The 12,945-nt window shown below is 37.2% G+C and overlaps 1 protein-coding gene across 1 annotated transcript in view; it reads left to right on the plus strand.

Moving 5' to 3' along the window:
• LOC111047947 overlaps window positions 1-12,945 on the plus strand; it is a 137,601-nt gene that overhangs the window by 89,655 nt on the left and 35,001 nt on the right. Inside the window, exons 17-20 of the mRNA XM_039425648.1 lie at window positions 1,556-1,656; window positions 6,886-7,205; window positions 12,155-12,242; window positions 12,714-12,790. Coding sequence (XP_039281582.1) covers window positions 1,556-1,656; window positions 6,886-7,205; window positions 12,155-12,242; window positions 12,714-12,790 — 586 coding nt within the window. The remainder of the gene's footprint in view (window positions 1-1,555; window positions 1,657-6,885; window positions 7,206-12,154; window positions 12,243-12,713; window positions 12,791-12,945) is intronic.

Here is a 12,945-nt window from a genome sequence, read left to right on the forward strand (position 1 = left end):
TGCCAGATCGTCTTTTAACAATGTAGAATTAATTAGCAAAATATTTCATTTTAATTACGTAAACTCACTCATTATGATATTATTGAAAAATTTTATTTCTTGCTTAATAAAATATAATTGATTATTTGAAACGAGAATGAACAGTTAATATTACATCAATAAACCTGTATCAGCTACCGTCTATAGAAGACATTGACAAAACAGAGGATTGTTAACGTTGTTCTCCTGTCTTTCCCCACTGCCATTATAACATGGACCTCACTATTGTCCCAATTGAGCTGCTACAATGTCAAATTGTGTCCCAGACATTTCCTCTTAAAAATAACTTGTTTTTCTATCTGACAATGATGCACCCCCTCCCCCGACAAATCTTCTCCGAATCTCTTTGTCAAATTATCTATTGATAATTAGAATCCGGCTAGGATAATATAATAACAGATAGAATAGTTATTTGTGCAACTAGTGCGCAAAGTGACAGTTTGCTGCACCGAAAGAAACGTTTACGCCCGAGCCGTAGGCGAGGGCGGAATGGTTTCTTGAGTGCAGCAGAGGAACTTTGCGCACGTATTTCACATTAAGTTTTTCCTACAGTTACCATTGAATATGAAAAGTGGGTAATTATGGGTAAAATTGCCTGAAATCCATCAAATATTTTTCTGTGTGATTTTATTATTGATAAAAACCTTAATCCTAAAATCCTAAAGTCCTCGATGTCCTTGGTTATAATATATAATGAATAATAATTAGCGCGTTGTGCTTGGTTGCACCTCTGCTCACTATAGCAGCCACAGCAGTCACTGTTACCAACTTCATTTTGATTTTGCTGCACTGTTGCTCCATATAACCTACTAAGTATTTTGCGTTGCCATGTTGCAAATCTGGAGTGCAGAAAAATTTTTCCCGCACTAGAGCGGAAAAGTGATTCTTTGCGTTCTGTAATCAGTGCAGCAATGGCCACTTTTCAACGTAACTGTAGGAAAAGATAATTTAGCAGCCACTGACCTCCTCTCAAAGGGGTATATGGACTTGTTAATCATTCAAATTATGTAACTTAAATTGTGCATTTCTAAAACAGATTGTTACATAAATATACTCTCAAAGGTCTACAAAAAATCACCGTGAACTAAAGCAACTGAAAAACTCTTGAATCGAATAAAAACACTATCATTCCAGCTCTGTCTTCAACTGTGAACTCTCAGTTTTTCAAGCGTTTGACATGTTAAATGTGTCGGCAGGTTTGACAGGTTAAACAATATTCAAAATTAAGATTAGAAATTACAAAAAAAAATACAAAAATAGTTTGCGAAGGAATTCGATAGAAATGTCAAAATTTCGTATAAAATATAGCAATAGCAAAATTAACCGACAATGTGATATTAGATAAGGAATTTCGTAGCTACATTAATGAGTGATAATTAAGGTATAAATTATTACCAACAATGATGCACCCCCTCCCTCGACAAATCTCCTCCGAATCTCTTTGTCAAATTTTCTATTGATAATTAGAATCCCATAAATATACGAAATTTATGTGAAATTGTTGTTTGATTTTAAGCCACACAAGTAAGTACACCACCAGTGGAGGAAGGAACCGGCTCAGTTCAGTGTCCGAAGGATGGATGTGGCAAGAATTTCCGCAAAGAAAGCCTTCTACAGGTCAGTTTTCTTCAAATTGTTTATATAGTGAGGTCCACGTTATAATGGCTGTATTTGATTAGCATTCATGTAGCTTTTCGTGAAGCTATGAGACGCTGCTAGTCTCTCATACTGTGCTTTTCTTACACTTTCACCCTAACAAAACATTAATATTAATCAATCAAAATCTTTATTGCCGAAAACATTGAACAATGTTATAACAACGTCAGTAGCTGAAAAATTACAACAGAGCATAAATAATAGGCTACAAATTACACAAACAACACAAATAAACAATTATACAAATAATTTACAGGAGCTTTCATTGGAATTATATAAATATCACAGCAACTAAAACCGAGTTCGCACACAAATATCAAAAATCCAACGACACACTACCTGCTTAGTGCAAAATCTGAGTTGTAGTAATCCTCAATAGAATAGAAACACTTTTGAAGGAGTATTTTCTTTATATAGGACTTGAAATGATTCTTATCCATTGCTCTAACTTCGAGTGGCAATTTATTGAATATCGTGATTCTCATGTAGCGCCAATTTTTCTGAGCCGTAGTCCAATGGTGAGCGTCAATTCTAATATCTTGCCTACTTCTTGTATTGTAATCGTGAACGTTGGCATTCAGAGTATATTTGTGCGCGTGCTTCCTCATATATTACAAACCTGTAAATTTGTAGAGAGAGGGAAGAGTCAATAGTTTCAAGTTCAAGAAGAGCGGCTTACAAGTTGCCAGTGGTGGTGCATGACAAATTATTCTTACTGCTTTCTTCTGATGCTTGAAGAGTGTAGGTGACATTGAGCTATTACCCCACAATTGAATACCGTACGCTAAATAACTATAAATATGAGCATAATATACATTAATTATCACCTCATGACTAACAATATTTCTTAGCCTACGTAACATAAAAATACCCTTGGCAAGCTTGCCACATACATCAAGGATATGAGCTTTCCAATTAAGATTGTTGTCAAGTGTTAGCCCTAGAAATTTAAAGGAACTAAATTTTTCTGATTTTCTGTTGAAAATGAATTGTAGGTTAGTTTTAAGCTTGTTTAGGCAAAGAGTGTTGGCAGCACACCAATCTTCAATTTCTTTTTTACAACTCTCAGTTGTAGTGTCAATAAAACTTTCATCAATACCACTAGTTCTTAATCCTAAGTCATCTGCAAAAAGGTATGGGTGACTATCTTTGCAGCATTCATTGATGGAATTTGGCAAGTCATTTTTATAGATTATAAATTGAATTGGCCCCAGTATTGATCCCTGTGGGACCCCAAAATAAAAGACAGTAGTTCCCAATAAAAGACAGTAGTCGGCTTGAGTTAACAAAGAGGCCTTAGTGTAGTCATAGAGAAAAGATAGCAGAAGAGGATATGCCATGGTATAGGGCGTTTATGTCTCAAATTTCACTGTTAACTCAAGCCGATAGGCCCAGTAGCTTTTATTCGTGAAGCTATGTTACGCTGGTAGTCTCTAATACTGAGCTGTTCTTCAATTCAATTCTTTATTGCTAAAATTTAACATTGTTGAAAATAAAAGGTTAATAAATCAAACACTTATCACACTTCTCACACTCTCACCCCAACAAAATGATCAATTATTAATTCTACATTGTTGAAAGACGATCTGACAACAGAGCAAAGCGAGAAAAAGATAGCGCTATCCGCTTCTTTGAATGATAGTCAAGGATAGCAATACCATTGCCAATCAAACACTGCCATTATAACGTGGACTTCACTATAATTCAATATTAATTTTTCATTTTCGATGCATATCAAGCACTACCACCCCGAATACTCTGGTTTTCTGAACGTTGCACTCAATGCATTTGTATTTGACCGAACGCAGTGAGGTCTATGTTTTAACTCGGAATTTCTTTTGTCTGCATGTATGTAATGCATTCACGGCCAAATGTGTTGATAGAATTCTATGAGATTTGGCAGGAATATTCCTTTTTACTTTCCTTGCCCTATTACCATAGCACAGAATAAGTACAGAATGGAAACTTGTAATGAATCGCCTATCTAACCAATGCTTTCTACATGACGCCAATACTAAACACGTCATGTGACCTTGGGAAGTTCCAATCCTGGTCTTCTGATTGGCTCGTGGCAGTGAATTAGATCAATTGATCCGGATCATTAAAGTGATCCGAACCTACCATCAATACTATTACAATGCGGCGCTTCCTAACAAGATGGCGGATTTTAGCGTCAGGGTACTAGCCAAGTTTCCATACTGTATGTATACTGTGACCATAGGTAAGGAAAGTATTGCTTTCCGAAAAAAATTAAGGTACCCCAATTTCTAAATTTCTATACGTTTCAAGGTCCCCTGAGTCCAAAAAAGTGGTTTCTGGGTATTGGTCTGTGTGTGTGTGTGGTGTGTGTGTGGTGTGTGTGTGGTGTGTGTGTGGTGTGTGTGTTGTGTGGTGTGTGTGTGTGTGGTGTGTGTGTGTGTGTGTGTGTGGTGTGTGTGTGTGTGTGTGTGTGGTGTGTGTGTGTGTGTGTGGTGTGGTGTGTGTGTGTGTGTGGTGTGTGTGTGTGTGTGTGTGTGTGTGTGTGTGTGTGTGGTGTGTGTGTGGTGTGTGTGGTGTGTGTGTGTGTGTGTGTGTGTGTGTGTGTGTGTGTGTGTGTGTTGTGTGGTGTGTGTGTGTGTGTGTGTGTGTGGTGTGTGTGGTGTGTGTGTGTGTGTGTGTGTGTGTGGTGTGTGTGTGTGTGTGTGTGTGTGTGTGTGTGGTGTGTGTGTGTGTGTGTGGTTGTGTGTGTGTGTGTGTGTGTGTGTGTGTGTGTGTGGTGGTGTGTGTGTGTGTGTGTGTGTGTGTGTGTGTGTGTGTGTGTGTGTGTGTGTGTGGTGTGTGTGTGTGTGTGTGTGGTGTGTGTGTGTGTGTGTGTTGTGTGTGTGTGTGGTGTGTGTGTGTGTGTGTGTGTGTGTGCGCGTCTGTGTACATGATATCTCATCTCCCAATTAACGGAATGACTTGAAATTTGGAACGTAATGTCCTTACAATATAAGGATCCGACACGAACAATTTCGATCAAATGCGATTCAAGATGGCAGCTAAAATGGCGAAAATGTTGTCAAAAACAGGGTTTTTCGCGATTTTCTCGAAAACGGCTCCAACGATCTTGATTAAAATTATACCTAAAATAGTCATCGATAAGCTCTATCAACTGCCACAAGTCTCATATCTGTAAAAATTTCAGGAGCTCCGTCCCATCTATGCAAAGTTTTATTTTAGATTCTCAATTATCAGGCTTCAGATACAATTTAAACAAAAAAAATTAAGTGGAAAAGATTGAGCATGAAAATCTATACAAGTAATGTTCAGTAACATTTTCACCTAAACTTGAAAATAAGCTCGAAATTCGAGAAAATGTGATTATTCAATTGCAAAATGTTGGCAACTGTTGATTCTATTAATTCATTCACTATGAAGAGATAGCAGACCTCATGTGTCTTCAGCGTTATTGCCCTGTCACCAGCTGGCTCAAATCTTTGAATAGTAGACTTGAGATGCGCGGGAACACTAGCGTCAGGTGATCAATATTCATAACGGCAAGGGAAGTTGTGTGAGTGCGCCACACCAGATTCTTTAACTGCGCGTCGATGTATACACAAGGTTTTTGAAATTTTAATTTTAAGGATAAAATGAAAGGAAAAGGAATTCCCTCCAAAACTCCGATATCATTATATATCATCTACTCTGAAGATAGGATCAATCAGACTATAGAACTATTCATACTCAATCAGCTGAAAAGTGAATTATTCATTGCTTTCATTACACAGATATCTGGAGAAGTCGGTGAACAGGTGACACCAAATACAGACACTCTGATATCACTATATATATCATTTAATTTGAAGATAGGATTAATCAGACTATAGAACTATTCATAATCAATCATCTGACAAGTGAACTATTCATTGCATGCATTACACAGATGTCTGGAGAAGCCGGTTCAATGATCCAATGATTTTATTACAGCCAGAAAATACTAACAGTACACTAGACCATGTCATTACAATAAAATTTCTAACAGAATTACAATAACAATACATAAAGATAATACACAACATGCAGTGCAAGAGCGGGCTTCAAAGCTATTCGGTTTTTCACAAAAAAAAAACAGAAATATCAATAAACAATTAACTAAAATGGACTAAATTTCAGTAAAGTGAAATCATAACCCTATTTTCGACTTTTAAAGTGTTATCTAAATTTGGGAGAGAAATAGTACAAGGAGTATCCTTAGTTTTTCTCTCCCAATCAGTGCTTCTCTGTAAAAAATATAAATAAATTACTAAACTTCAATTCTAACACAGTCTATACAGGCTATTCTAATTTTATTCTATACCTACTTTTACAATAAATCGTGGACAAACTGAAACCATAGAAACTATTATCACAGTTAATTTACTTAGTTCTTTACACAGTCAATTTACATAGTTATATAGTGCTTGGGTCAGACTCATCAAACTCATGAATGGAATAGAACGGGTTGGCGACCAGCCATGACTTGACCCGCTTCTTAAATCTCACCTGAGGCAGCTCTCCTTTTTCATCAGGTAGCCTATTTAATAATCTGATGCCAGATATGGGAAAACTTTTCCTGGATCTTTCCAATCTCACAAAGGCAGGACCAGGTTTCCATTTCCCCGTGTAGCATGACTATGAAAGAATGAACAGGTGACACCAGATACTTGTGGATGACAAAACTGCATGAGGTGTATTTTTCACAGAACTACTAGTTATAATCAATTAAATGAATTTATTTTGTATTAATTGACCGAGCGAAGTGAGGTCTAAGATTTAAGTCGACGGTTTGGCATTTCTCTTAATGTTTAAATGTTTATATGTTGCGCATTTTCGGCGAAACGCGGTAATAGATTTTCATGAAATTTGACAGGTATGTTCCTTTTTCAATTGCGCGTCGACGTATATACAAGGTTTTTGGAGATTTTGCATTTCAAGGATAATATAAAAGGAAAAAGGAGTCTCCTTCATACGCCAATATAAGAGTAAAAATCAGACTACCGTATAGAATTATTCATCATAAATCAGCTGACAAGTGATTACACAGATGTGTGGAGAAGCCAGTCTATTGTTGTATTTCCATAAGGTCTATAGTTTCAATCAGGTACTTGTGGATGAGAATACTGCGTGAGGTCTACTGTTCACAGAACTACTAGTTTATAAACAATTGAATGAATTTATTTTCTATTTCAGATGCACATCAAGCACTACCACCCCGAATACTCTGGTTTTCTGGACGGCGCGCTGAATGTTGCCGATCTGGCGTACGCGCGAACGGTGGGCGAACAACTCGATGGAGGTGAGGGGGGAACTGACGATGAGCACCAGTCTTCGTCGTTTTTGGAACGCATCACACGCTACGAGCAGAGCTGCAGGGCTAAAGCTACTAGGGTTCATTCTAGATCGGCTGGGAAAGGCGTCAAAGAGGGTGGTGCTGGTACAGGGGGAAGTAGGAGGAGGTCGGCTGGTGGGGTGGGGGTGCAGTCGCCGTTGAGAAAGGCGCTCATGAAGGGGTGAGTAAATTATTTATTTCTTTCAAGTAAATCTTTGATAAAATTATAGGGAGACAAAAAATAAGATAATCTTGAGCTAGGTTTACACTATGTAGCAGAGCTATACATAGCAGAGCTACATGTAGCTTAGCTATATAGCTCTGCTACATGTTCAAAAAGTGACACTGGAAATCTGCTATATAGCAGTTTTTAGCCTATTTTCTCAGCTAGGCAGAAAATGAGCTATCCAAAATTTTCGGTAAACATCAAAGAGAATCTGAGCTAGATGTAGCTCTGCTACATGTCAATTTTTACTTTCCTTGCCCTATTACCATAGGTAAGGAAAGTATTGCTTTCCGAAAAAAATTAAGGTACCCCAATTTCTAAATTTCTATACGTTTCAAGGTCCCCTGAGTCCAAAAAAGTCGTTTTTGCGTATTGGTCTGTATGTGTGTGTGTGTGTGTGTGTGTGTGTGTGTGTGTGAGTGTATGTGCGTCTGTGTACACGATATCTCATCTCACAGTTGACGGAATGACTTGAAATTTGGAACGTATAGTCCTTACACTATAAGGATCCGACACGAACAATTTCGATCAATTGCAATTCAAGATGGCGGCTAAAATGGCGAAAATGTTGTCAAAAACAGGGTTTTTTGTGATTTTCTCGGAAACGGCTCCAACGATTTTGATCAAATTCATACCTGAAATAGTCATTGATAAGCTATACCAACTTCCACAAGTCCTATATCTGTAAAAATTTCAGGAGCTCCGCCCAATCTATGCAAAGTTTGATTTTAGATTACCAATTATCAGGCTTCAGATACGATTTAAACAAATAATTTTAGTGGAAAAGATTCAGCATATAAATCTCTACAATTTATGTTTTGTAACATTTTCATCTAAGATTGAAAATAAGCTCGAAATGCAAGAAAATAAGATTATTCAATTGCAAACTGTTGGCAACTGTTGATTCTATTAAATCATTCACTATGAAGAGATAGCAGACCACGTGTCTCCAGCGTTATTGTTCTGTCACCAGCTGACAGATCTTTGAATAGTAGACTTGGAATGCGCGTGTACACTTGCGTCAGGTGATAAGTTTTTATAACGGCAAGGAAAGTTGTGTGAGTGCGCCACACCAGATTTTTGTTTATAGCAGAGCTAGATGTAGCTGCGCTGTCCTTGAAGGAAGGCTGCCGCAGCTGTTCACTGCTGTTTGCAGCTGTTTAGTGCCTGCTGGGTTTACACGAGATATACTGTACTCATTTGTTGTCAGAGTGCTAGTAGGTTACTGCGCATTGCGAGCATTTCTTTTTGATTCATATATTATTGTGCAATAATGGAGAGTGAATTTGACTGGTATAGAGACAAAATTATCCAATATCTTCTTTCTCTTCTCTGTGCTGAAAATGTCACAGTAGCTGCGGCGAAAGCAGCGGGTGCTTCATTCAAGAACTACCTTCTTTTTTCGGCATGTGGCTGGGAACTGAGCTGTGAATACTGGTTTATTCCAAACTAGCCAACTATATGTAGCTCTGCTACAAGTAATGGCATCAAAATGGCAGCACAGAGAAGAAAAAGAAGATATTTGATAATTTTGTCTCTATTCCAGTCTAATTCACTCTCCATCATTGCACAATCTATCTTCTATATATCTGGCGATCTATCTTTTATATATATAATGGCGAAATGGCACTCACTCACTGACTGACTGACTGACTGACTCACTCGCAGAACTAAAAATCTACCGGACCAAAAACGTTCAAATTTGGTAGGTATGTTCAGTTGGCCCTTTAGAGGCGCACTAAGAAATCTTTCGGCAATATTTTAACTCTAAGGGTGGTTTTTAAGGGTTTGAAGTTCGTCTTTTAGCATGTATATTCTTCTTATTCTCTTAATTATAATTGAAAAATGTCCATACCATATGATTTGTTAATATAGAACTATAATCTAGAGAGAGTACCTCTTAGGTTGACACCAAGTTGAAGATTGAAATGCATTTATCGCGGAAAAATTGATTGGGCACTGCTACTTCAATCAGAGCTATTCCTGGAAATATTATATTACTAGCCGTCAGGGTCGCTTCGCTTGCCATATCTGTTTAGCCAGACGTTTATTCTGGACCCCCGACTGGATCGTCCTACAAATGAAAAATGCAGGCGAGCGAAGCGAGCCTGCTGATCTTACTCTTGGACGATCCAGTCGGGTGTCCAGGGGGCGGAGTCTCCTGGCTAGACGGATATGGCGAGCGAAGCGAGCCTGACGGCTAGTAATATATAAATCAAAAACAAATGCTCGCAATGCGCAGTAACCTACTAACACTCTGACAAGAAATGATTACAGTATATATCTGGTGTAAACCCAGCAGGCACTAAACAGCTGCAAACAGCAGTAAACAGCTGCGGCAGCCTTCCCCCAGGGACAGAGCAGCTACTTTTAGCTCTGCTATAAACAAAAATCTGGTGTGGTGCACTCACACAACTTTCCTTGCCGTTATGAAAATTGATCAACTGACGCTAGTGTTCCCGCGCATCTCAAATCTACTTTTCTAAGATCTGAGCCGGCTGGTGACAGGACAATAGCGCTGCAGACACACGAAGTCTGCTATCTCTTCATAGTGAATGATTTAATAGAATCAACAGTTGCCAACAGTTTACAATTGAATAATCTTATTTTCTCGAATTTCGAGCTTATTTTCAATTTTAGGTGAAAATGTTACTGAACATTAATTGTAGAGATTTTCATGCTCAATCTTTTCGACTTGAAATTTTTCGTTTAAATTGTATCTGAAGCCTGATAATTGAGAATCTAAAATCAAACTTTGCATAGATGGTGCAGTGCTCCTCAAATTTTTACACATATGAGACTTGTGGCAGCTGATAGAGCTTATCAATGACTTTTCTAGGTATGAATTTGATCAAAATCGTTGGAGACGTTTTCGAGAAAATCACGAAAAACCCTGTTCTTGACAACATTTTCGCCATTTTAGCCGCCATCTTGAATTGCATTTGATCGAAATTGTTCGTGTAGGATCCTTATAGTGTAAGGACCTTACGTTCCAAATTTCAAGTCATTCCGTTAATTGGGAGATGAGATATCGTGTACACAGACGCACATACACTCATACAACACACACACACACACACACACCACACACACACACACACACACACACACACACACATATACACACACACATATACAGACCAATACCCAAAAACCACTTTTTTGGACCCAGGGAACCTTGAAACGTATAGAAATTGGGATACCTTATTTTTTTCGGAAGCAATACTTTCCTTACCTATGGTAATAGGGAAAGGAAAGTAAAAATTGTCATGTAGCAGAGCTATAATAATATGTAGCTGACAGAGCTATATGTAGCTCAAATTTTAGAGCTATATAGCTCTCCAGCTACATAGTGTAGGATTGTGCTATTCCTGCCCCTAATTTAGATTATAGTGAGGTCCACGTTATTAGTGAGGCAGTGTTTGATTAGGAATGGTATTGCTATCCTTGTCTATCATTCAACAAAGCGGATAGCGCTATCTTTTTCACGCTTTACTCTGTTGCCAGATCGCCTTTTAACAATGTAGATTCAATAATGCAGTGTTTGATTAGGAATGGCACTGCTATCCTTGTCTATCATTCAACAAAGCTGATAGCGCTCTCTTTCTCGCTATGCTCTGTTGCCAGATGACCTTTTAACAATGTAGAATCAATAATTAATTAACAAAATATTTCATCTTCATTATGAAATTATTGAACAATATAATTTCTTGCTTGATAAAATATCATTGATTATTTTAAACTAGAATGAACAGTTAATATTACATAAACCAGTATCAACTACCGTTTATAGAAGGCATTGACAAGACAGAGGTTCGGCAACGTTGTTCGCCTATCTTTCTTCATTGCTATCATAACGTGGATCTCACTATAGTATCAGCTACCTACCGTCTATAGAAGGCATTGACAAGACAGAGGTTCGGCAACGTTGTTCGCCTATCTTTCTCCACTGCCATTATAACGTGTACCTCACTATAGCGATGTGGGTGACTATTTCAAATTGAATGAAAAGACAAAAAGTAATTTTTCACCCTTGGACAAATTGTCGCCCTCGTTCCCCGCATGTGTAGAGAGTTACACTTTTGTACTTTACTCCACAAATGATTTTTCGTCACACTGCACAGAAAGCAGCTGTTTTCCAGTCCCTACGTAGATCTGAAAGACATTGTTTGCAGACGACTCTCGTCTGACGTAAGAACAGGTTTCTTTCCGGCCTAGGCCAGAAAGAGTACCCTTTCCAGCTGCTAACATGGAACTAAGAAAGGTGATCAAAAAACAGCTGATCAAAAAACTTTTCATTATTTGTGTTCATTATTCAATAATTAAAACATTAATTTATAATAATATCATCTTATTGCCATTTGAAAGAATAAAAAAATATAAACTCAACCTCCCACATAATTGAACATCATCTTTTAGGTTATTTAGATGAATCAGAATAAAAAATAAAAATACATGGACAATTTCCTAATATTCAGATTACCTCAGATTTGCTAGAGCCATCACCTTCCACTTCTGCTTTCGGAAGTGCTTAGTAAACAACTATTCTCATATATATATATATATATATATATATATATATATATATATATATATATATTGTTTATTTTTGTGTGTGGCGAAAAATAGCGTTCGCACCACGGGCAAAAATGTTTTTCCGGCTCTCAATCTTTTCTACAATATCGCCAAAACCGATTTCGAGCCGGAAAAATCTCATTTTCTGCTCTAGGTGCGAAATATACTATTTTCTTCAGTTTTACAAAAAATTAAGAATGAAAATGAAGTAAAAAAGTTTTTATTAGGAGGCGTTAGGACTTTCAAGTCCTCTCTACCGCTCAACCTCGAGTGATGCTTCTATGTTTACTATTTTCAAACTCGTTAATTAATAAAAAACGTTCTTTCAGGCTGACTTTCTCTCCAGAGCGCCTTGCTGAAGACCATGTTGATTCCAATAAGAAATCCGCATCTCATCTATCCGCTCCAGGAACCCCGGTAAGAAATTTTTCTCTGCTTAAAGAAGTATTTTCAACTGAATAGTACCGATTAAAAAATAATGAATAATACTGATTTTGAAGCACTCAAATTCAAACCATACTTCACACAATTAATGTTCCAAAACTTGGAGTTGAAAATTGATCAAATATTCACAATATTGGTGAAGAACTGTTTTCAAACTTTTATGTTTTGACTGTTTTGGAACTCGCCAATCAAAACCAACTTTTTGAGTGTTCACATTTATGTGAATTCTTATAAATTACCATGTTCTACAAATTAGTGTAGATCTGTCTGTGTATCTTTTCCAAGCTTTAATGCTTTGACTTTTCTTAAAACTTGCCAATCAAACTAATTGTTAAAACTAACACTAATTGTTTAATGCTCACAATACATATTTATGAACAGTTCTTTCAAAAACCTCAACTTTTTCACATTTTCTCAAACTTTCATTGTTTGAATGTTTTTTAGACCGGCCAAGGAAGACCGGAATCTTCTCCAATGGAAACTGATAGTGAATGGAAAACTTCAACGGAATCTAATGAAAGGTCTGTAATCTATTGAAAGCAATCTTTAAATATTTTTCAGTATGATTTGTAATTTAAAGAACTCTTAAACTTATCGTATATAACTTTTCACTTTTTTTGCTTTATTGAAGTTATGTATGATGTCATCAATGATTGTTTGTTTTGTTGCTCAATAA

Source organism: Nilaparvata lugens, chromosome 4, assembly GCF_014356525.2.
Source record: "Nilaparvata lugens isolate BPH chromosome 4, ASM1435652v1, whole genome shotgun sequence".
In the NCBI taxonomy this organism is placed as follows: domain Eukaryota; kingdom Metazoa; phylum Arthropoda; class Insecta; order Hemiptera; family Delphacidae; genus Nilaparvata; species Nilaparvata lugens.